At 39.3% G+C, this 26,492-nt stretch overlaps 1 protein-coding gene across 4 annotated transcripts in view; it reads right to left on the reverse strand.

Moving 5' to 3' along the window:
• The window catches only part of HMGN3 (high mobility group nucleosomal binding domain 3), a 31,445-nt gene continuing 4,953 nt past the window's right edge, over window positions 1-26,492 (reverse strand). The window contains exons 2-7 of one of the 4 annotated variants that reach the window (XM_081828575.1): window positions 12,052-12,102; window positions 5,265-5,294; window positions 2,522-2,572; window positions 1,023-1,136; window positions 816-902; window positions 1-482 (exon numbers count right to left, since the gene is read on the reverse strand). In XM_081828575.1, coding sequence (XP_081684701.1) covers window positions 444-482; window positions 816-902; window positions 1,023-1,136; window positions 2,522-2,572; window positions 5,265-5,294; window positions 12,052-12,102 — 372 coding nt within the window. In that variant the 3' untranslated portion in view covers window positions 1-443. Of the gene's footprint in view, window positions 483-802; window positions 903-1,022; window positions 1,137-2,521; window positions 2,573-5,264; window positions 5,295-12,051; window positions 12,103-26,492 lie in introns of all 4 variants that reach the window. The other 3 variants (XM_081828574.1, XM_081828576.1, XM_081828577.1) reach the window with 3 other exon arrangements.

Genomic DNA, 26,492 nt, shown 5'->3' on the forward strand with positions numbered 1-26,492 from the left:
TTTTGCAGGCAAGAAAACCTTTTATTTTAAACCACAAATAGTCAGCAGGTGGCCACAACTATCCATGTTTCATTAAAATCACATAAAACCTAGGTACAAAAGCACCACTGATTATTGCTCTAGAAAAACTGCGTGAAAAATTTAAATACACACAGTAAAAACACCACAGTATGCACAGGACTCGATTTTTAAAGCAAGCGCATGGAATGCTGAATCAATCTTACACACAGCTTCCAATATCAAACTGGTATTTATTTCACTTGAGGATGATGGAAATTTCCAAAAAGCACGACTATGAGAAGATAAAATGTCCATCCTTATATATTTTTGTATGCAACTAGTAGAATCCTAAAAAATTAGCATTTACAAAATACTCGGTAAAAATAGCTTTTAAAAGTTGCCCCGAGATGTACATAAAATCAACCCCAATTTTTCACGACAATTCATTCTCCCCTGTTATCTACAGATTCAGTTTTCTGTGCCTGTGAAAAAGAAAGGGGAAAAAAAGAGAGACAGTTACTATTAAACGTACTAGAAGCCAAAGAAAAGTCTACCCAGCCAACACACACGCTTTGAACATCTGTTTTTTAGCAGCTCTATTGCAAAACCTAATTCGACTCTGGGTGTAAAACAGACAAGGCAGGAATACAGTACGCAAACACTTTGCTGCATTGATTGCTTTCTGCTTTTCAAACGGCCACAGAAGCTTTACCTGCAAGCTCCCACTGTTCATGATAAAAAAACACCACACTACTACTATCTGCTTCTAGCCACTGCAAACATGCAGAATTTTCTACTGTACCCTTAACTCTCACTGTTTCAATCTGCCCCTTTACTGACAGTGTGCTGGGTGGGGTACCTCTGGAGGTTGAGACATTAACAGTTGAGCGAGAGATGTGGATCTGCAATAACATTATGGGCAATAAAAAGAGACATTATGAACGTGCTATCACCGGCTGAAGCATTGAGCAATTTCTTTTAAGGCATTGAGTCAGTCAGTGGGAGGTATTCATGGAAAGTACCTCTTCAGCTTTAGTTTCACCATTTTCAGATGGTGCAGTACCTTCCTTTCCAGCTTCTTGCTTTTCCTCCTTCTTCCCTTTAGCACCTTTGTTAATCTTTGTTCCCGGTTCTTTCTAACAGAGGGTCAGAGCACAGGGAAACAAAGCATGTTAGACAGGGTGTGAGGTCAGTGAAAATCCGTCAGCCTCGTCCAAACACAAGGCGGAGTGCAACCATGGCCGACACGGTGGCTTTCAGGTGGGGAAGGAGAAGCCAAGTCTGCAAGGCTTCAAGTGAGTTACATTGAGGCTCTATGAGAATGTTAACGGGCTGCTTAGACGGTCCACTGACTTCCTCTTCTGAGGAAAAGATGATGATTCTCCTCATGCATTTGTTCAGTGGGCCTCCTCACTCGCTACAGACAAGTGGTTCTGCCGCCAAGAGCAGTGGGGAACTGAAGGATGAGGCAGAAGCCAGGGAAGAAGCCAGCAAGAGAAACACCTCACGTGGGGACATGGGGCTCGAGGGACGAGAAGGCTGAGAAAATGCTTGAAAATGAAGCCCCACGTGAAGAAAAGTTCCTGAATTTAATACAAGCCACAGAAGTGAGTTCTGCTTCAGAATCATCTACTCATGCCACAAATACACGTAGTTTCTTTTTTTTTTTTAAAGATTTTATTTATTTATTTGACAGAGAGAGCGACAGAGAGACTGTGAACACAAGCAGGGGGAGTGGGAGAGGGAGAAGCAGGCTGCCCGCCCAGCAGGGAGCCCGACGCTGCGGGGCTCGATCCCAAGACCCGGGGCTCATGACCTGAGCCGAAGGCAGACGCTTAACCGACTGAGCCACCCAGGAACCCCCCAAATAACATGTAGTTTCCAACAATTCACAACAATGCTCTGAAGGGCAGAGCACAGAAAAGCTATTTGGGATAAGTTTCTTAATAATTCTGTGCTTTTCTCCTCATTAGCAAACCCGGGTGTGTGTACCTACCTCAGTAGGACTGATGTGACGGCTTCATAAGAAAAGCAATTAGAACAGGGTCTAGCATAGTAGGAGAGCCACGAAGTGTTTGCTGATGTTGATTATTTGCTAGTATTAATTATTGTATGATGAGTCATCAGCCCAGCCTAAGACCAGTTACAGGAAGTCCGGCCCCCTCCCCCAGCCCCTAGAGCTGCGGGCCACTTTGTGGCCAGGGCCCAGCCTCACGCTTTCCGAGCCGCCATGTGAACAGCATGTGGCTACCAAACCCCTCTTGGACATGAGGCTTCTCGGAGCAACATGCTCTGACTACCTTTGCCTTTACTGACCGAATGAGAAACACATTCCTCGTAAAGCATAAAACTGTGCTTTATGCCTTTTGAGAAAGAATGTTAACAATGGTGATACTTTCCTAATCATACGTTTAGCCTGAATCAGTAAATGTGATCTTTCCTTGGATGATTTTTAGATATGGAATTATAATTTATTCATTGTTTTAAAAAAGGCCAACATGGGGGAGGGAGCACCTCTTACCTTAGCAGATGTTTTCCTTGGTTTAGGTTCAGGTTTGGGTGGAGCAGGTTTCTGCAAAGATAAATTAAATTATACAAATACTGAAAAAGACAACCCTGAGGACCAAAAGGCACACAGCAAGATTGCAAAAGACAACAGTCCATTTTGACTCTGATTCTGTTCATTTAAAAATATTTCATTCTATTTTCAGCATCAGGTAACAGCATAAAGATCTGTGCATTTCATAACTATTTTCATCCTGGGTTCTCAAGTGAACAGCAGGTGAGATTTAAAAGCCGACTCATTATTCCCCAGTCCAGAGTAGCTCTCCAGGAACAGGTTTAAGCTTCCATCTCTGATGTCTCTGTACTTCCTTTGATCACAGCACAGCAGTAAGAGGAATGACTCAGGCCCTCAGCCAAATGACTCAATGAATTCGGTCACACTAGCCTTCCCAACAGTCTAGAAATCACAGCACAATCGCAGGCAAAGCCCATCCGGTAATGAAGACTGCTGCCTGTGAAGTATTTCAAAATCATTTCCACATCCTTCCACCTCTGATGTTGATTTCAAGTTCTGTAGCCAAGCTTCTTCTACTTTCATCCTCTCCAATGCCAGCTCAAGGTGAGAGAAGAATCTCTCACCCACCCAGACACTGGGCTCACTTGCTCCTAGAGCTCTTTATTAAGAACACAATTATAATAATAAAATGTCCACTGTTAGCTTCCAAAGTTTAAGATTTTTCTTAAACTTAGCCAAAGAGTCCACAAAGTGACTATTTTCCTCTTGATTCATGTGGTTCTCTTCCCCATTGCCCTGAGCAGTGCCTACCCTGTGGCCAAGGTCCCCTCCATATGGGGCTTCAGCCCTCTCCTGCTTACCAGGGCTCCTAGACCGGGGTGCACGTGGGGACACTGGGGAAGATAACGGGTTTAAGCCTCTGGTTTTCTATAGCTATTTTAGGGCAAATATTTCTCTCATCAAGCTAGAAAAAAATAAGTGTACTTCTCTCGGAGCACTAGGGAGAATGGCTTTTAAGCAGAAAACACCACCCAAGGTTTTCCCCTCTGGAGAAAAATTCCTCCGCAATGCCTCTAGGTGGTTCAGGTTCATATTGAATCTGGCCCTGTTCATCAAGGGCATAAAGGGAAATCGTAGACAGTGCAATTCCAGAAGACTGGCTGTTAGACATGACTTTTCAAATACAAATAGAAAACGGCTTGAGAAATAAGGGGTGTTTTTATTAATCTTACCACCCTAAATCTGTAGTCTATTCCCCAAACACAGCAGCTTGCAGAGCTCCTACATTTTCAGGACTTAAAAAATTGTGTTGTATCAGGCTTTGATATATTGTATTAACATATATTTGTTTTCACAATTTACAGCAAATAATTTTCTTTTATATTTTCTGTAAGAGATTCAGCATTCAAGCGTGTTGATGGGACAAGAAAGGATGAGGTTCTGCAATCTGTAGTCCCACTGGCCACTGAGGAGGCTCTGTGTCAGCAGATGATCTCGGTGGAAGGTGCTCGGGCAATGATCTTGGTGGAAGGTGCTTCTACTGCTGGTTCACGGTGCTCAGGAAAAGCTTGGTTTTAAATTTTGGTTTTTATTGATTTAGGAGGTCTACTCCCTTAATGGGCTAGAGATCCACAGACTATAGCGGCTTGTAGTATAATCTATAGTTAAGCCTAACAAAAGTTAAAATGTAACTACTGAACCCTGGTGAAAGTTAATATTGGACAGAGCACACCATCTTAAGGGGGCTGCAGAAGAATCCAGTTTAACTGTGTACACACACATCTCCCGGCTCTTAATCTTTCGGGAGACTCTAATATCGCTCTCTTAGGTTGGGATTCACGTGAAGCACTGCCTCACCCAACCCAAACTCGGCTATATCTCTGAACTTGTCAGTGCCCTAATTAAACATTTCTGCATTTTTTCCCTGCTCTGTGCCAGGCACAGGTGTTGGCCGAGGATGGAAGCCATGCTTCCCTGAAGGCCAAAGGAGCGAGCAGCTCCTGGCGGCCAAGAAGCCAACGCCTTTCTCCCTACATCTCAGTGCGCAGCCTGGGGGGCAGCTATTTTAACCAAATTCCTCCACCAGCGAGCCAGGCTGACCACCTGTCTTGGCGGAGTGAGGACTGGTAAACCGGCAGGACAGCAAGGAGGAGCATGAGAGCCACCAAGGAGCACAGCACGGTGAGAAGGGCTGGAACCCATTCATGGCCAAGGCTTGGTCACACCTAATGATCTTAACCCTTGTCTATTCCCCAGGCCTCACCCACAGTGGGAGACTCTTGAGTGGCAAAGTGGAATCATTACTTTTTCAAAGATTCTCTGGTTCTGAAATGAGGCTACAGCACATGGATTCTGATAGCTTTCAGCAAATTCTGATGGAAGCATGAGCCGCGGAGACTCCGAATTCTTGTCCACCTTAGCACATCATGTGGAATCAGGAGGTAGGACTTGGCTTAATGTGCTTCTTTTGTTGCAGAGATCTAGCAATGTCCAACTACTTCCCGGGCTTTATACTCTTGGTAATGGGGGTGGCCGTGTGACTTTTCAGTGACCTATCTGCTCAAGTAAATTGCTTGGCAACACTGGTCACGTTTGCTAGAAATTCTGACCCAGGTAATTTCCAAAAAGGAAATAAAAAAACTCAAGGGAAATAATACCTTAATCTTCCTTCTGCTGCTTCGTCCTGAACAGAGGGAACATGGACTCATAAGAACTAACAACAAGGGGGTTCTAAAGTACTCACCGCGGACAATCTGGCAGACCGTCTAGTGGGCTACAAAGGAAACGAAAAAAATATGTATTCGTATTATACCAAACCAAGTTGGTTTTTAAAAATTCATTCCTGATATCTGACTTTGTTGAAAGAGTATTATGGTATGGCTCCCATTACCCTCTCCAGGTGGGCACTTCAAGTGCCCTGGGTACCACAATACTCAAGAGGAAGTTTTCTAAAGACGTGTAGACACACTATTCAAAGAAATGGCCTCTCCTAACTAAGGGTGTTGTGGGCAAGAAAAAGAAAGGAAGATTAATTTAGGTTCTGACCCATAATCTCCTTTTGTGATAAAATGAACAACAGGAGCATTGAGGAGCTATTTAAGAACTTAGTTCCAGTCTGACTCTTGTTCCTTACAAACAGAACTAAAACTTACACATTAATACAAAAAAAGACGTATATAATTGTGTAGAAACAAAAGTAGGAGTTCCCTGACTTGTTACTATGCTAGAAAGGAGAATGACGATAAATCTTAGGCAGTTAATAAGACTTCCTTTTACCTGTAACAGGTATTTATATTTATTTATCTGCTAAATGCATACGTTTAACTAAAGATTTAAACAGAGTAAAAAGCCCACTAATCTTTTTTTGATAAAGATTTTTAAAAATTTATTCATTTGAGAGAGAGAGAATGAGTGAGAGCATGAGCATCAGGGGAGGGTCAGGGGGAAAAGGAGAAGCAGACTCCTGGGTGAGCAGACGTGGGGCTCCATCCCAGGACCCTGAGATCATGACCTGAGCCGAAGACAGATGCTTAACTGACTAAGCCACCCGGGGGCCCCCAAAATTCACTCATCTTTTAGTTTGGACGTTTAGAAAATTTAGAAAAACTGGATTGAGATCGGTATTTTTCAGGAAATCTTTTCAAGGACAGCACAAATTAAGCAAATGAGACTGCAAAGAAAATTTAAAATAGCCAAACTGTTGTAGGCATTTCAGAAAGAAGCACACAGAACTGATACTCTACTTACCATCAGCAAAAGATGGCTCCCCAAGGGATTTCACATTCTTAAAGTACAACTGCCTTTCTTTAAAAGTGTTCCAGAAATAAATACTCCATACTTTTTGTCTGTTGTACTCACTGCTCTGTCTCTGGCAGAACACAGTGTATGTTCCACCTAACACATAGTAGATTCTCAAAAGGATGTGCTGAAAAAATGAACTCGATCTTTTGCCTAATCCTTGCTGCCTTATGCAGACTTTGCCTCATTACGATAGCTTAAATGTTTCAAATAATTGTTTTAAGGGGGTCAGCAAAAATGGTCAGTAGGAACCCATGCCACAACTGCAAGGAATTATGGAATTCCTTTTTTTTTTTAAAGATTTTATTTATTTATTTTAGAGAAAGAGAATGAGAGAGAGCACATGAGAGGGGGGAGGGTCAGAGGGAGAAGCAGACTCCCCGCCGTGCAGGGAGCCCGATGCGGGACTCGATCCAGGGACTCCAGGATCATGACCTGAGCCGAAGGCAGTCGCCTAACCAACTGAGCCACCCAGGTGCCCCGGAATTATGGAATTCTTGAAGCCGTGCTTAGGTCAGTGCAGGTCAGCTGGTCAGGCCAAACTGGAAGAAATATTTCTTGCCATCTTCACATCTAAGAACTTTCTTCCTGAAAATAGCCGGAAGAAGCTGAATTCATCTTCCTTTCAACTACAGAAGGAAACGAAGGGCCAGAGCCTCCATGAATAATTTTAACCCTGGGGTCTCAGGGAAAAAAGCAGAGCTGGACTTCAGGCCAGCTAACAGAATATGCAGAGACTGGAGACGGGGCCGGTGAAGTGGTAGCCGTGATATATTCACTGCACAGGGTAAGAGGATGTACAGCTCGACGCTTAGTATGGGAGGAGTGCCTGTATCAGATGCTCCATAGGAAATACCACGGTGTCTGCTAGGATTATCACGGATGCATTCATGACAATGCACCCATGAGTCACAGGGAACCAGAACCCAAATCCTGTGATGCCTTTCTCAGGATGGTGAACTGCAATGAACTGGGTATCACCAAAAAAAGACAACATTAGCAACTGAATCAGCCAGCAAGTAACTTGTGCTTCTTCAGAATGCTCTCGGAGCATCCGCTAATTACCAAACAGAGCTCAGCTTTGATGCTTCTGTATGGCCTCAAGAACTACCCCACCCTCTCCCAGGTGAAGCCCCGCTGGTAGAAGAGTGCTCAGAAAGAGACACTCTGAGAGAAAAAATGGCCACCTCTATGCTCAAGAGGGGTGAACGGACCTTATCTGAATCCCTCTCCAGCTGGTGTCTACGTATGTACGGCATCGGCCTTACCTCACTGGTCACCTCATCTCTCTCCTGTCTGTACCCCTACTGCACAAGACCCTCTTGTCTGGCAGTTCCATAGCTCCAGTGCCCAGCGGGGGCCCTCACTAAATGCTGAGGTGAGCAGAATGCATATGCACCAGAAATGTGTAGTAGTGGGAACTGGAGGGGAGCCGTGCCGAGGCCACTGCTCAGCTACCGTCCAGGATGGGATCTGAAAAGACGCCAAATACACTACTACTTAAACTGCCTTCCTATCCACCAAGTAGTGGTCGTGAGTAAAATCTCATAGAAGCGAGGCCAAATCATGTGAAAAATTTCCCAACTCTGGTGCTGCAGTTCCTCTGCTCTCCATGTGAACCCTTGAGCATACCGAAGAGGCAGACGTCAGAGACCGCTTTGGGATTTCCAGAGATACTCCAACCCCAAGCAAGCACTATTCTGCTGGGCCCAAAAGCCGTTCTGATCCAGAGGACTCCCTACGTTTTTTTAATTCAGTCCCAGTACAAGAGTTTCAAAATAACAAGCCTAGGAAATTAATGCAAAAACAAGGTCTGCCTCTCCAGGCTGTCGAAACCAACCGTCTGGAAAAAGCACATCTTTTACTGTAAAATCATTTCATGACTTTCTGTCTAAAATTTACTGGCTCTTCTTTCTATGCTATTTAAAAAGGACTTTTCTTAAATTTCCCTTTCCAGTGACCATAAGAGATTTTCTTTTTCACTGCAAACAGTGGAGGCTGAGACAGACCTTGCACTCACAGGCAGCAGCTTATGCATGCAAGTTTGTTCACCTTCCTGGAAGCTTCCATCAGCTTGCACAGCCTTAAAATCTATAAGTGACTGGGCTGTATTTATTGGCTATAACGTGGACAAGACTGCCAGTTTTTTCTCCTTAAAGCACTGGCATTTTAAGTATTCATTTGAGACTCGGACCGTTGGGCAGGACCACTATGAAAAAAAAAAAAAGTAAGAATTTCTCTCAATTTGTTGACTGACTCCTTGTGGGAAGTGGCCAAAAGAGTGGTTCTCAGAGGAGGAAAGAAGACTTTCAGAATGAAACGTCACCAAGAATTACAGAGACAAGATATGGGAGGGTTTGTCACTGTGGTGTATAGGGGCTGGGCACAATGAAATTCTTTAATAAGCATTTGAGTAACTGATCACTCCCTGGGTTGGAGCAAATTCTGGTGAAGGCTACTCTGAAAGACACAGAGTCTTTTACTTTAGCATCCTGGTTGCAAAAGAACGTGGAAGTCTAACTTCACTACAACTAAGTTCACTGGGATAGCTGGATTCAAGTAGAATCACTGGACTTTGCTGAATACTGCTTGAAACATATGGGCCATTCCAATGGGATTTGGAAGTATGTTTATTTTTATAAGATTTCTTAATGCTCCTAAGCCTGACCGTGTACAGATCTTCCTCAACTTCCAATGGAGTTACATCCTCATAAACCCATCGTAAGTTGAGAATGCATTTAATACACTCAACCTACCAAACATCATAGCTTAGCCTAGCCTCTCTTAAATGTGCCCAGAACATGTATATTAGCCTACAGTTGGGCACCGTTATCTTACACAAAGCCTGTTTTATAATAAAGTGTTGAATACCCCACGTAATTTATTGAGTACTATCCGGAAAGTGAAAAACAGAACGGCTGTCCAGGTACAGAAGGGTTGTACACGAATGGGTTGTCGACCCTCGCAATCGTAGAGCTGCCTGGGAGCTGCGGCTCATGGCCACCTCCCGGCATCACAGGCGAGCGTCACACCACATAAAGATAGCCTGGGAAAAGAGCAAAACCGAAAGCATGGTTTCTACTGAATGAGCATTGCTTTCTCACCACAGTAAAGCCAAAAAATTGTAAGTCAGACCATCACAAGTCAGGGACCATGTGTACTCAAAGGCAAAGCCAGAAGTCAAGCTGCTCTTAATTTCCAAAGATGAATGAGGAGCCAAATAGAAATTACCTTTTTGGAAAACTGGGAAGTGGGGAAAGATGGATAGCAGAGCCTTGGCTGGGGAATGGAGAGGACAGAAAAATGGCACTGGATAACCAGATTTATGATTACCACAAAAGTGGCATGAGGACATAGGATTTTGAATCAGGAGACTCAGATATTTTTCCTGGTTTTGCAATACACAAGTTGTGACATCTGTGGAAAATAATGTATTTCTCTCAGGACCTTGTTTCCTCTAGTAAAAAGCTGGAAATAATATCTGCCTGTTATCAAACATAGCATTTCCCTGATATTCATTATTCCCTTTCCTGGCTTTATTTTTCTTCATAGCCAATATCCAGTGATTTTATTTTACTCCCTTTCTCTTTCCACTAAAATGGAAGCTCCATGAAGGAAGAGATTTTGGCTTCTTTTGTTCACTGTGGAATCTGCAGAGCCTAGAACAGTGCTTGGCACATTACAGGTGAACAGTACATTTCTGTTGAGGAATGAATGTACTCTGCCCTCATTTCAGGGTTATTGTAATGATCAGATAAAATAATGAACGTGAAAGGGCTTTGTAAACTGCCAAGTGTGATGCTTTTAACATATTTTTGTGGTCGCTTATTGTCCAAAAACTATACTCTGCACCATGCCCTTGAAATATCATGGCAGTGGAAGAGGATTTTCAAAAGAGGATCCCTCTTTGTAACTGATACCTATTCCCCATAGTCAAGCCTGTGCATATTCAATGACATAACTAGAAAATTCAGTCAATTCAGTGGGGGGAAAAAAATCAATCAATATACTGTCTGACAGTTCTTACCCTAACCCACCAGCTAACTGACTGACCTTTTCACTTTTCAAACAGTTGTGTTGATGTCCTGAAGACAAATCATGAGTTTTAATCTGGTCTTGGCTTAAATGACATGGTAAGAGTTTTTTCTAGGAACAATTTTTGTTAGCAATAATATATATAATAACATAAAGTAAATTGTTAAAAATAATATAAAATATATAAATAACAAATAATTAAAATTCTGAGGCTAAAATAATACGTATAAGACAGCTGGATAAGCAAGAATCTCTTACATATATTCTAACCAGCTTGACTGCTCTGTGTAGAAGGATTGGAAAGACTGTTTATACTATCCAAGATCTATTGTGTGTAATGGTTTCTAGGTTTTCTGACTGACAGATCAATTTAAATAGCAGTTCCTAAGGAAAAATCCAAATGCGGTTTGTGTCCAAATCTAAAAATTACATTAAGATTTGTTACACTTAGCCAACTGTCCAACAAATTACATTTTGCCATTTTCAGGAAAATCCATGCATTTGTCATTTTTTGGTTGATTCTAGTGTTTGTTTAGTAACTTGACATGGGACCACAAACTTCACCTCCCAAAATCTGTTAGACACTGAATGCTGGAAATGATGGTGGGGCCTTGGTTACAGGCAGTTTTGTTTGTTTTGCTTTTAAATTAATTTAGTTATAGATTCTGTTAAAGATTTTCCATTTGGCAGAACAAATTCCCTTGTACAAATTTTGTGGAGGGGTTCTGCTATCATGACAAACTCCTCTGAATTATTAAACCACAGTATGAATCACCCAAAGAATCTATAACCAGATACTGTTTCTGACTTTCACATGACCCTTTTAGTTTATAAGCTCAAGGGTAAGAGCTGCAGTTTTTTTACACACTGTGAAGCTCTGTGCAAAAGTGAATGGCTGTCATCAGAGTTAGCATCTAATCTGCTACTTTTTCATCCATCTCCTTTTAGAAGTTCATATTACCACAGTGGGTAAATGCAACCATCTCTCTCCATTTCTTAGCTTTTTGGAGGTTTCTGTACTTTATTTATTTTTTTTTGAGTCCATTTTTTTTTATTAATATATAATGTATTATTTGTTTCAGGGGTACAGGTCTGTGATTCATCATTCTTATACAATTCACAGCGCTCACCTTAGCACATACCCTTTAACACACAGTTTCTTTGAATTGTTACCTAATTAACTATCCTAAGCCCTAAGAATTTTACTGATTAAAAAAAACTTTAATATTTTGACCTTTTGTGTGTCTTTTCACAGTTTTTTACTTTAGAGATGACTCCTTTTAGGCAAATATTCAGCATTAAAAAAAGGAATTTATAATTCACTCATCGGAGCGGAGAATTTATTAAATCAACAGTCTTTCATTTCCTTGCTGTGAAAGGCAGACTCTGTTCTCCTTGATGAATTTACCTATTATCCCGCTCTTTGCCCAGAAGGAATTCTCAGTATCCACTTTACGAGATAGTAAGACCGACAGGTAGAAACATAAACAACATAGTAAGTGGAAAATGCTGCACCACTGTACCCAACTGAAATTTACCTAGGCCAAGAGACACTCCACAGTGACACTTTTATCTCTGGTTTATGTAGTCTCAGCAACCTTATTCAGAATTGCATTCACTCAGATGTAGACAATCCTAGCAATATTTAAAAATTTCAGTTAAAATAATTAAATACAGGATGTCAAAGATACACTTACCTCCTGTTTAGTTACTTTGGATCCATCCTTGCCCTCTGTATTCTCCGGAGACTAGAAAGAAAATATTTCAGTGAATTGTATTTAAAAGGGAAAGCACACATTTGAGGCAGATTTGAAAAAAAATAGCTATTTCAATTCACAGGACCACATAAGTCAACAGATATTTTGTGGAGAAAAAGTTAAGTTTGTAAGAGGATACATTTTACACACGTGCACACGTGCGCGCGCGCACACACACACACACAGCATTTATCTGCACAACTGCTCTAATCTTAAAACAGGAGGGGTGCAAGAGCTGGTATGAACCCCTGTTTTTAATGTGCACTCACCCTACGTCATTTTCATTGATTTTTGATGATTCCACCACTAGTTAAAGAACAGAGACTCAGTGGCCAGAGGCAGCGGTGCCAGGAACCACCACACGTTCCAGGAACTTTGTTTCTCTAAGATGAGGGCAGGATGCTAAGAAAGCTCAGCCTGAGCACAAAAGCATATTTTTGTCCCATACTCGCCTCGCTTTGATTTCTAGCCCGCTTCTTGATATGACTTGACAAATGTGTCATGGATTATTATTCTTTCATTATCAACTCCAGCATCTCTACTGAACTCCCAGCCTTGGCCGGACAGCCCAACGCCAGGCCACCCCAGCTGATTTGTTTCCTGATTTTGACCCACCCCCTGGGGCAGCACCTGTCACCCCGGTGACAGCTCAAATCTGACTCCTTTATGTAAGTATAACAGTGCATACAACTGAGGGAAAAATATCCTTAGATGTAGGTGACACACTGCAGATCCCAATATATTTTTACTGGCTAAAGGCAGTAAATAAGATGAAAACGATTAAGCTAATTAGAAAATTAAACTATTTCACATATTTTAAAACCATATAAATGTGGAAGGTGATTACCCAATCTCTATGACAGGTGGGCAGAAGATATGAATAGAGTTTCTGAGAGAAAAAATACAAATAGCAAACTGACATCTGGCATACTGCTTGGCTTGAGCAAAATGAAACGGCTATGTGGTAATGCCTCATCTGATAAAATGAGGAAAAAATTTTAAAGATAATAAAACCCACTGTTGGGTGGGCCTCGTGACGCTGTAAATTAATATGATATTTTCAAAGAACAAACTGGCAATCTGAGAAAGAAACACAGGACTAATCATATAATGATCCAGTAATTCCAGTTTTGGAACCAGGACTCAAAGACAGACTGTAAAAATACCGTTTTAGTTGTACCGTTTTTAATAAGGAGTAACTGGAAACCACTCACATGATTAGTAAATAATAGAGAAATATTTAAGTAAACTATGTAATTATTAATGCAATGGGATTAAAAATAGTTAGGCTGTGTGAATGAATACATAGAAAGTCCACATAAGATAATGCTAAGTTAAAAAAAACAGGTTATAAAATAACATGTAAAACATAGATCAGAAGTAGATAAAGTCTTTTGGAAAGTCAAAAGCTTTTCTTCAAGGCAGATGACCTAGTAAACCTTCAGTTCTCCCTGAGGCTGTCCACAGCCTCTCTCTCCACAGTCTCTCTCTCCACAGTCTGTCAGTTCACCTCTCTCCAGAACCTCGCATGTGCATGGAGTCCTTTTCTTTTCTTTTCTTCTTTCCCTCCCTTCCTTCCTTCCTCCCTCCCACCCTTCCTTCCTGATTTATTTATTTGAGAGAGAGAGAGAGAGCGCACGCACCCACACAAGCGAGGGGAGGAGCAGAGAAGATGGAGACATGCATGTAGTTCTGTTCTTTTTTTCCTTCCTTCCTCCTTCCCTCCCTCCCTTCCTTCCTTCCAGATTTATTTATTTGAGCGAGAGAGAGAGAGAGTGCACCCGCACAAGCGAGGGGAGGAGCAGAGGGAGATGGAGACAAGCAGACAAGCAGGGAGCTGGAGGCAGGACTCGATCTCACGACCCAAAGATCATGACCTGAGCCAAAACCAAGAGTCAGACACTTAACCAACTGAGCTGCCCAGGCGCTTCTCATGGAGTTCTTGTTTACCAAATGAACCAACCATTTTCCCCTCTTCCCTGATACCTTCTCTATCATGAAGGGAAACAGAGCTTCTCTTTTCTGTTCCCCACTCTCTTGCACAGGAATTTCTAATTCACAGATCTTGCTGTACCAGCCGGGCAAGTTGGAGAGAGCAAAACCTTACAAACTGTGAGCATATGAAGACAGTCCATGTATGGACCATTTGACTTTGCTCAATTCTATGCTACAAACTCGACCCTCTGGCCACAAATGAGATCCTCTGTCAAGAAGTGCTGGGCTCTCGGGGGCGCCTGGGTGGCTCAGTCGTTAAGCTTCTGCCTTCAGCTCAGGTCATGATCTCCAGGTCCTGGGATCGAGCCCCGCATCGGGCTCCCTGCTCGGCGGGGAGTCTGCTTCTCACTCTCCCTCTGCCTCTCCCCACTGCTCCTACTCTCTCTCTCTCTCTGTATCTCTCTGCCTCAAATGAATAAATAAAAAAAAAATTCTTTAAAAAAAAAAAAGAAGTGCTGGGCTCTCATTCACACCTGTTAGGCCAGTTGGTACCCCAGTTCAGTCTGGGGTATCCTCCACCTGTAACTGGTAGGCATTTAAAGAAGTAGCACACAGTTATTCTGATGTTAACTGATGTTAAAAAAGTTAAAAATGGATGTTAATGACATAATTTCCAATATTCTTCTATGCAGTGCATTATTGACAGCAATATGATTGGGGGATCACTTTCTAAACACTGACCTAAGTCAAATGCAAATAACTGGAAAAAAAAAAAAGAAACCTGGAAAGATGCCACACACACAAAAAACAGGTATAACTGAAAATGTTAATGGCTTCAGATGAATGAATATAAGAGTGGAAATGTGAAGAGTTACAACTCAAGGCAAAGCTGGTTTCTCTGGCAATCTCTCCATAAGGGCTTTCTATTAACAAGCACATAACAAATTTAGAAACAAGCCAAATGATCTTTACCCTGGGATCAGTGTGGTACTGTAGCATGAATGCAGGTCAGGACAAGGGCTTGAATGCTGGCTCTCTACCTAGAGTCTCTTCATCCGTGAATGACAGATGATAATGACATTGAACTCCCAAGCATCATGCTTAAGACCAAGTGAGATGTTAGAGCATTTCATAGACAGTGAATTGTTATACAGATGTTATGCAATGAAATATGTATCTTAATGAGTCTTTAAATTATCAAATGTCAAATTATATTCAACACAACCTTAAAGGTGAACACATCCAGATTCCCTGTAACCTTGTCATCTGTTTTTGAACAGGGTAACATAGAGTAATTTCAGAAGGACTTACCATTTCAGACTGTCTTATCACACACCCTGTCCACCTTTAACACTTAGCCATGAGGCTGGGGACAGGAAGGAGGGTATGGTATGAAGGGATTGAAACAGAAGCCCAAAGTTTTTGTCCCAAGAGATTGTGAGGAATAAAGACAAAGGGGGAAATGGGGATTGGGGGTGTACACTGATGATCTCAGACGTCCTTCAACCTTCTAGCGGGCTGATGGGAAGGATGAGGTGAGTGTGAGGAATTCCAAGGCAGAAGGGTTCTCGTCTCACTTCCCAGGACAGAGCAGGCTTGTGCTAATCCAGTTTGAATCCAGAATGGTCAAGAGGGTAGAGAACCATAGTCAAACAAAAAGGTCTCATTCACATATATGAGGCTACTTCAGTACCTGAGTGGCAAGGGTAGCGAATTGAGAGCCAGGAGGGGGGTGGCAGACAAACATGGTGGCCAGATGGAAGGCACAGCAGGGATTCTAGAAGTTTGGAGTACCACTGAGAGCTGATCTGAGGGCAAGTCAGCAGGAAGGTGGATCATTGAACACCTGGTGACCAGATGGGGACAGAGAATCGGCCAAGAAGGCATGAACTTTGGCAAAAATCAACAGGTAGTTGAACTTGTTTGAATTACAGATTCTGAAAATAAAAGTAGGCTCATTGAAATAAAAAAGAAAAAACCCTCAAAACATAAGCTCTAGACCAGGGACAGAAGAAATAATAAACTATCACAGACTGCTGAGTAATTAGCTCAGAGTGCAACAAAGAGCAATAAAGTAATGAACACTATGCAAGAGAGGTTAGCAGACACGGTTAATTGAGAAGCTCCACATATACCTAACAGACAATTCAGAAGCCAGGAACAGAGGTACTAGTAGCAAGGCAAAGATATGGTGGCTGAGAATTTTCCCAAATTGAAGTCATGAGTCTCCAGATTGAAAGCTTATGCCAAGGAACAAACTGGAAACAAAACAAATAAATACAATGAAACATGAAGTAGTAAAACTATAGTAAAGTGAGAAAAATCTTAGAAATTATCAGTTAAAAGATGGATTATCTACAAAGAATTACTTCTCACCAGCAACTACAAATATAAGAAATATGGAGTAATGTTCAAGTAGTTGATGATAACTATCAACCTAGAACCTTATACCCAGCTATCATTTAAGAATGAAGGAAAAATAAAGATATCTCAGAATACAGATACTTAAGACAGTTAACCATCAATAGAACCTTCCTTTCAATGAGGACCTGTTACTAATGGATCAAATTTAGCAATTATAAAAATGAATTCAGATGGAAGCAAAGTATATATGAATTAAGTATGAAATACTGGTAAATCTAATTAACTATTACTTGTAGATAATACCTATTTTTTTTGTGTTTAAAAAAGCTTCAATAGAAATCCTAGACCAGTGCTGTCCTATAGAAATATAACATGTAACTCCAGATTTTCTAATAGCCACATTAAAAAAGTATGAAGAAACAGATGAAATTAATTTTAATATTTAACTGAATCTATCTAAAATTGTATCATTTCAATGTGTTACCAATTTACAAATTATTGAGGTATTTTACAAAGCTTTCTGATACTAAATCTTCAAAATGCAGCATGTACTTTACACTTAACATAAGCACATCTCCACTCAAATGCTAGGTTTTCACCGGAGTACCTGATCTATATTTAGAGTTCATAAAGTTTATAGTAGTTTCACATATCCAGGTTGTTCCAAACGTATTTAAATTTTTTCAATAACTTAATCTAATACAAGTTTTTCAATTTAAATTGATCAAAATTGAAATTTAAAAAATTCAGCTCATTTTTTTTTTAAAGAGTGCTTAACTGCCTCATGTAGCTAGTGGCTACCATACTGAACAGCATAGTTCTAGACCATAATAACCACAAAAAATGAGAGCAGAATGAATAGATGAGAAGTTAAAGCATGCTAGAGTCCTGGTTTTGTTCTGAGGATGATACAGACACAGAATCATTTTAGACTTTGTTAAAATAAAATTTAAAGGGGCGCCTGAGTGGCTCAGTTGTTAAGCATCTGCCTTCGGCTCAGGTCATGATCTCAGGGTCCTGGGATGGAGCCCCGCATCGGGCTCCCTGCTCCGCGGGAAGCCTGCTTCTCCCCTTCCCACTCCCCCTGCTTGTGTTCCCTCTTTCACTGTGTCTCTCTCTGTCAAATAAATAAATAAAACCTTTAAAAAAAATAAATAAAATAAAATTTAAAGATAGCCCTTAAAATTTTTAACGTAAGGAACAGAATCTATAAACTTCCAAATCAGGAGGAGTGGAATAAAGCACATTTTAACAAAAAATTGAGGAAAGAAAAGGACAAATAATAAATAAAAACCATAAAATAAGTCCTTAGAAAAAGTCCAAATACATTAGTAATCACAATATACCTAAACAAATTATACTCATCCATTTTAATGTCAAGTGACAGAAGGAGAAAAACAGAATAATATATGTATATGATTCCACTTTTACAAATTTTAAAACATGCACAAATCAATATTAAGGATTTATATATGACACACATATCATAAAAGTATAAAATCATGGACTGGAAGGATACACAACAAATTCATGATAATGGTTACCTCTAGGGAGGCTGATAAGGGATGGGAACAAGGGGATGTTTCTAAGGAAACTTCAACTTTATCTGTAACATTTTATTTTATTTAAAAAATATCTGAAGCAAAATGATAACATTAAAATTTGTGAAATTTGAGAGGTGGGTAAATGAATATGTTATATTATTTTCTGGATTTTTCTGTATTTAAATTTTTTCCAAATAAAAATATTAGCAATGTTGAGGAAAAAAAAGACTAGAAGCAAACTTGTTCCATTAAGTCTAGTTTAACTGTGCCCTAACATAAATTCATGACTAGGTTTATCCACAGCATTTTCTGCACTTCTTAAGTGACTTATAAATCTGGTTTATATACTGCCTCTTTCTTTTCTGTTCAAGACATATTCATAATTGCTTCAACTGGGTTCATAGGAAGGCACTGGAGTGGGCAAGATGGTTAAGCCAAGAGCAAGACCCCATGAATGTGAACACTCCTTGGGCTAGTGTAGGAGGAGAGCTGACAGGGGAAGGTTGGATTCCTTCAGCAGCTGACCAACTGTACCATCCCCATTCTTTCCCTACACAGACATGCCTGAGCCCTGCACATGAGGACGCAAAAATGTACTAAGGGGACACAACCATTCTCCTGAAGACTAAACAAACCAGCAGTCCTTATCAGGAAACCAAGAAAAGAAACTTGGAATTTTTATTCCACAGATGATCCATAAGGAATCAACAGGAAAAACTGCCTGATTGTCTTCCAGTAAAGAGCAGTTACCACCAGATAGAGGGGCACCAGGGTAGTGGTGGTGTTACACCAGATTTTCTCCCTCCAAACTCAGGAAGATATCAGAGAGTATGGGAAAGTCCTTATACCCTTCAAGAGTTGCTTGGGAACAATTCAAAGGGCATGAGCCTGTGGATTATCAGTGCAGAGAAAGACACTGACCGTGTGGCCGACAGCTGGGACATGTAAGGCTAGTACCTGGCTTGCGCCATCGTTCTAAGCCACACAAGACAAGAAAGGGGAAGGCTCAGGATTCTTGCAACAAGTGCAGGGCCTTATATTAAAGATCCAAAAATTCTTTATTGGTAAGTGTCAGCCCTCAGAGATTTTCTTCTAAGATTTTAAGTGACAAGGGATACTGCTTTGTAAGTTAAGTGAATTACTTGAGAGCCTAGAGTATGTATGAAATTCAAGTAACCATTTTCCAGCAGCCATAGAACAAATCCAGTCTCAACTCCTGGGTTGTCCATGCTAATGTGGGAAAGCTGGGAGCAGATATAACAATGCACATAAACCAATAATTACTTCTTTTAACCTGGGGAATGCATTATTTTGAGGTGATTCTTCTCTAACTTGCTCGCCAATATTTTTTAAGCCTCTTCATTATTATTTAAAATTTCTTTAAAAATTAATTTACATTTTCTGTTACAAACCCAAGACTGGAGAAAAGAAGCAGTCTAAGAGTGAGCTGGCTAGCAGAGGAAATATCCAAATAACCCACCCAGAGAAATGTGCATATAACGAACTCTGCTGCTCTTCTGCTAAAATGAATATATAACTCAACTATTTGATTAACACAGTGTTAATTTCCCCCCCAAATGGGGGCACTGCCCATGAAATTCTTTTTTTTTTAAGATTTTATTTATTTATTTGACAGAGAGAAACACAGCGAGAGAGGGAACACAAGCAGTGGGAGTGGGAGAGGGAGAAGCAGGCTTCCCTAGGAGCAGGGAGCCCGATGCGGGACTCGATCCAGGACACTGGGATCATGACCTGAGCTGAAGGCAGACACTTAACGACTGAGCCACTCAGGCACCCCTACCCATAAAATTCTTGAGGTTTTCTAAATAACAGGTAGTTCTCTTAAATTCAAATATTCCATGACACATGAAACAGACACATTTAAATTTTTATTTAAGCCACCTGGATCATTATTTAACATTAGCATGGTTGTTTTTCATTCATTCTGTAGGTCTGTTTGGGATCCTCCAATACTGCATAACTTTTTAAAATAATCTTTAAAAACCCAATACTTAGAATTGAGAGATCACGTTAAGAGGGTTAATAATCAAACTAATGTTAAATTCCTCTGCTACCTCCTTCCTTGCTTCTATTAATTTCATCAACTTCTATAAACCCAAATTCATTTACTGAGGTCACATCAGGCTAGTATGTCTTCCCACAATGTTATTTTGTTGTTAGAGATAAAAGTAATTGAGTTAAAAACGCTGTTGTAAAAGACTGGATGAACTGAAATAAATAGAAACTACCTTTTTTTTCTGAGGGATACCTTTAGGGAAAATATCTCACATTGTATTCAGGTATAAAAGGTAACAAAAAGTAAAAGAAAAAGCCATGTTCTAGGATGTTCGGTGAAATTTTATTAGCGTAAATATATATAATGCAATAATGGAAGTTTATCTTTAATATGAAATAAACGTTAAACATTTCACACATCTCTTTGGTCTGAATTGCCTCTTCCACCTGAGTTACGTTTTTCGTGTGAGTGGTTTTGTACAGATGGGAAAGCACCTGGCTGAAGTCAGAAGCCTGAATTCCGGTCTGGCTCACATCTCACTTCCCTCTGCCCGAGTTTCTTCACAAGTACAACTGAAAGATGATGGGCCTGAAGATCTCATTTTCCTGACTTACTTAGCTGCTCATGTACTTATTAATCACACTACGGAAGTGTCACTGTGTATATTATAGGGATGCCTATAGGTACTGGGGTCTTGGAAAAGGACAAAACAATGGATCCTAAGTAATAATAATAATAATAATAATAATAAATAATGTATATATTGCACTTACGTGCAAGGCAATGATCTAAATTTTTAATCCTCACCACAATCCTGTGAAGTTGGTAAAGTAGCATCATGTCTGTTTTATAAATGAGGAATTGAGACCAGAGAGGTTAAGTAATTTGCTCAAGATTACCTAGCTGGTAATCTTGCCGGTAAGGGGAGACCTAGGATTCAGAGCCAGGTAGGCTCTCTCAGAGTTCATTCTCTTAAGCACTACACCTCTCAGAGTGGTTTGTGTTAGTTTTCTGAATTTCAAAATTGGCTGCACATCTAGGATGCTAGAAGAGCAAAAGGTTTCCCGACTGGGAAATATTTTAATATGTAGATCAAGTGGAAGAGCATATAATATGCAGTGGAATGTTTCCTATCCCCCCTCATTGGTGAGCCTCTTGGAATAATAAACAATTCCCCATTAAAAATACTCTATGTTGAGATGCACAAAAGTACCATTCTGGGTTTCTGAATGGGCACATAGATAAAAGTATTTTCACCTTACTATTAAAACTAAAGACAAAACACCAAATCATTTCTATTAGTTTTTATAGCGCTTGACATTTTTCAATGACTTTTACTTGTTGTATTTGGTCCTCTCAACAGCATAGGAATATACATGGGTGACCTTAATTAACATTCCCATTTTACAGACAAAGAATAAAAGTTCAAAGAGGTCAGGTGACTTTCCCCTGGTAAAGAGGAGGTGGAGTCCACACTAGATCCAAGTTTTCCAACTTTTATACCAGGGATCTTTCCAGATGGTTACTCTGTTTTCCTATTTGCGCAGATATGAATTAATTTCTAGCAAATGGTAAACACAGTTATGATGTTCCCTGCATTTTTGCAAAACTGATATTCAGTGAGGTCTGATGTGATTGACATGTGACCACAAAAAGGGGGATAAAAAAATTAAAAATTGTAATTAAGAGGAGGTAAAGGAAAGCAATGAGAAGTAGAAAGAATATAGTTTTAAAAAATGTATTCTATGGAACACATATAGAACTTCAGAAGGAGTCTTCAAACTTCACATTTTGATCACCTCAAATCTTTGGTATGTTTATCTCCCACATACACCATGCTTAATGCTCATGACTTCCCACAAAGTAGAATTTAACTAATTCTGTCCAGTATTGTAAAAAAAACACAGCTTATACCCAAAAAGAAAAAAAAGAAAGAGAAAGAGAGAAAATAAAAATAAATAAGAAACCCAACACCTCTCAGGGTAGACTTCGTATTTATCTTTGCATGGGGTCAGAATAATCAGAATATAATTTTAAAATAAAATCACCTTACAGTATACCTCTTAAAAATAACTTTTGTAATTAAACATTAATCTTGGTAATCCAGAACCTGAAATAAATTCAGTCCTAGGTCCAAAAGATTTTCTAAATTATAAAGCTTTTATTCTTATTCTTATTTGAAGAGTTCTAAAAACAAAAGCACCTGCTCATTTTTTTAAATCCAATGACTAAGTAATGGTAACATAATATTTACATTACAACCTCTCAATATATTATATACTATGCCAGGGTACTTATGTGTTTCTGATCACAGGGGAGTATCCCTTTATTCTATATAGAACAAATTAATGAACACAATATATCTTGGAAATAGTAAATCCAGCAGTTTATGGTAACTGGAGAAAATAATTGAGTCTTAGACTCTCGATACTCAAAGATATCAATACTTGGGTGAGGACATTGTGCATATACGTATTTTGTATATGACCCTACGATCCATTAGTTAACTGAAATACCCAGAAGGCTTCATGGCAATGTGCCTCTCCAATGGAGCAGATGCCTGGACCCTGACACCAACCTTAGGGCATGATCACAGAGAGTGATGACTTGGGTAAGTTGGACTGGAACCTAGAAAAAAAGGCAACAGCCTAGGTCTTAATAAAGACAACATTTAATCAAATGAACACTCGCGTATTTATAAAACTCTTGATTCTTCCTTGTTTCATTCACTGGGCATTTTAGTTTAAGTAAAAATACATGAGGTTCTCAGAAATAAACATTTATGGGAAGTACTGTGGTATAATAGTTAAGAGCAAAATTCTTGGGTAAAAGAGGTTGGCTTAGAATTCCTGGTTCTATTACCTCCTCGCTGCGTGACCTGCGGGGAATTCCTTCATCTTACTAAATCCTAATATTCTCTTGTGTGTATGAGAAAGGCCGTAGGGCTTGGCAGTTAAAACCACAGGCTCTGGAGCCAGACTGCCAGGACTGCAGTCCCAGCTGGGCCATTTCTTATCACTGGAGCCTTCTTTAAGATGGCAGTTTGAAGAGTACATATACCTTACTGGGTGGTTGGGAGGATTTTGTTCATTAATGCAAAGTGCTCAGACAGTGCCTGAGTTATAGGAAGCCATCTAAGTGTTATTTATCGTGGCTGTCATTATCGTATCTGTGAGATGAGAATAGCCTCATATAACTGTTATGAGAAAAAAACATGAAATAATATGAAATTACACCATAATAGTTCCCCTATATGTTTGTTCCTAATAGCTTCACATACTTTGGTTTAAAATAAGATGCCTAATGAATACAAAGCATATAATACCTAAGGTCTGGTACATCCAGGCATTCAATAAATGGTAGCTATTTAAATTTTAATAGTAATAAATACATTTATATGTTGTTACTGATAGGTTTCCCTTAAAGTATTAAATTTTGCAACCAATTTTGAAATTTAAAACCGTTTTTCCTGTTTCCCTACTTCTGAATATGTGTATCATTTACTTTATGTGTGATCAAATATGTATTTGCCTTTGGCACGTCTAAATGGCCCTGCTTTCTGGATGTGTCCACAAGATATAGTAATACAGGACTCAAGGAACCAATACTTGATGTGACTGAACTCTTCTAAGAAGACAGTGAAATGGGCAAAAAATAAGCAGCCAGTGAAAAAGGAATTCAACATTTTGATTTGGTTTGTTATCTTCAACACTGATTTTTAAATTACTCAGGAGACTAACATCATATTTCAATATACTAGGTACTGTGAAAGCAGACAGCTAAAATGGTTTTTATTTCAGTCACCATTTCCAAATTGTACCCTGCAGGAAAGTGGAATATATTTAACTTTGGTGTAAACAAAGCAGTGTTTTAGGTGGAAAATACAGGAAAAGAGGATCACTTGATAACTGATTTGCCAAGGGAATTTTAATGTTATATGGAGATATTTTTAAATATATTTTTTTCTTTGAGAAAAACCAACCATGTAAAAATGCACCAGGTTAAAGCTTATGTTCCTTCAAAAACACTGCATTTGTTATCTGTGTGTTGAACATCTACTTCTAGAACTGCAGTTAATTAAACATGCAGGGTGAGATCTACCTGCTCCCCATCCACTGTGTGTGCCATTTGTCCTCCTACAAAATGGAAGCATGGGGCTTATCATAAGCCTATTTCACTGCAGTTCTCTGAATAATTGAAAATATCATTTTTGCAATAATGAACATCCATGGACTGTTTTACACACACCAGGTGTTATGCTAAGTACTTTGCATTCACCATCTCATTTAATTCCCCCAACAACCCAATGAGGTAGAACATATTTGTATCCCTGTTTTACAGACAAGAAAACTGAGTCTTAGAGAATTAGGAATTTCAAAGTTTAGGAAGGAGTTAAGCAATGTTCCCTAAATCATACAGCTAGTAAACAGTACACGTCAGAACCATACCAGGCTACCTCCTCACCAAGTATATGAAATAATTCAACTTACTCCTTTCTTCCCTTGAAAATGATTCACTCGTGCACTTGTTCAACAAATAGTTCTACTACCTGCGCTAGGGGCATGGGATATTAGAACCATCAGAACCATCTCATGGTCAAGTCAAATTAGGACGATTACGAAGTTAATTCCAAATTAGGTAATTAAATAACGTGTGCTAATTTAGAAACACGGTGCTTGTCAGACAACCACCTTTAAAATACAAGACGGTGGTTAAAAGAAAGGCATAAAGGCCATGAAGTCACTTAATCTTTACTAATGAGGGAGGGCAGTTACTGCACACAATGTAATCTCAACTGCTAACAGGCTTGAATTTAACTTCCTTATACTTCAAAGAAAGCAAGACTTCACAGAAAAGACCAATGACAGATCACCTTTAATAACAAACTAGCACTGATCCTCCTGAGATTTAAAAAAAAGCTATAACCTCCAGCCCTTTTAACCAAACAACTTCTTGTCAGTGTTTTTTCTTCAGACATGTGGTCTGGCTAAACCTTTGAACTCTCATAGCCTTTCTTGTGGCTCATTATCATTTTTTGCCATGAATTATAAGTACTTACATATGTCTATTACCTACCCTATCAGACTAAAAGATCCTTAAAAATGAGGGCATTTACTTATTCACCTCAAAGAGGGTTGGGAAAAAACCCAATTCACTTATTTTCCCAACATGATGGTGCTTTGCATAAAGGTGATGCTCAATAAATGTTTATTTAACATGAAATAAGTGAATCAATGAATAAAATGTACAAGCCTGTCATTTTGGAGCCTTTACTCAAACATAGGTACCATATCAATATTAACTCAATTAAACTCAGCAAGCATTTATGGATAGCATACTACATGTAGTTAGGCCCTTTCATATTCATACTAGAAAACTCAATATGGTTAAGAAGGTTATTCATCCTAAATTGATTTATAGATTCAATTCAATCCCTATTAAAATTATGGGAGGTGTTTTTGTAGAAGTTTATAAGCTGATTCTAAAATTTATATGGAATTGCAAAGAACATAATAGACAAAAGAATTTTGAAAAAGAAGAACAAAGTAAAGGACTGATAGTACCAGAATTCAGATCTTACTATAAAACCATAATAATCATGATAATGTGGTACTGACATAAGGGCAGACTTATAGACAATGGAACATAACTGAGAACCCAGAAAGAAACCTTTACATTTATGATGGAATTGGTTTTCCACAAAGGTACCTAAGCAATTTAGTGGGAAAAGGATGGTCTTTCAACAATTGGTATTGGGAAAACTGGCTATCAACATACAAAAAAAACAACCAAACAAACAAAAAAACCAATGAGACAGAGTGAATTTAAACCCTATCTCACACTAGATACAATATTAACTCAAAGTGGATCACAGAACTATAACTATAAAACTTCTAGGAGAAAATATTTTTGACTCTGGATTAGGCAAAGATTTATTAGACGTGACGCTAAATGGATTTTATCAAAATAAAAAAACTTCTGTTTTTCAAAAGACATCATTAAGACAAATTATTTTACAAAGTCACAGACTGGAAGAAAGTATCTACAAACCATACAGCTAATAAAGGACTTGTATTTGGAGTATTTACAGAACTCTAACAACTCAGTAAGACTAAAAACCTAGTTAAAATATGGGCAAAATATCTGAATAGACATTTCACCTAAGGGATACATTATGCTAGTAAGCACATGAAAAGATGCTCGTCATTAGTTATTATGGAAATGTAAATTAAATTTATTAGAATGGCTATAAGCATAAGAAGTGACAATACCAGGTATGAGCAAAGATGTAGAGACACTGGAACCCTCATCCACCGATGGTATGTACAATCACTTTGGAAAATAGTTTGAAAGTTTCTTAAAATGTCAAAAACAGACTGTCATACCGCCCACCAGTTCTATGGTTAGGAAACTTCCCAAGAAAAATGAAAATATGCCCATGAAAGACTTACAGATCAAAATTCATGGCATCATTATTCATAATAACTGAAAACCAGAACAATCCAAATGTCCAACCATTT

The sequence above is a fragment of the Leptonychotes weddellii genome, chromosome 8 (assembly GCF_054177405.1).
Source record: "Leptonychotes weddellii isolate Sample4059 chromosome 8, ASM5417740v2, whole genome shotgun sequence".
NCBI classification, from domain to species: domain Eukaryota; kingdom Metazoa; phylum Chordata; class Mammalia; order Carnivora; family Phocidae; genus Leptonychotes; species Leptonychotes weddellii.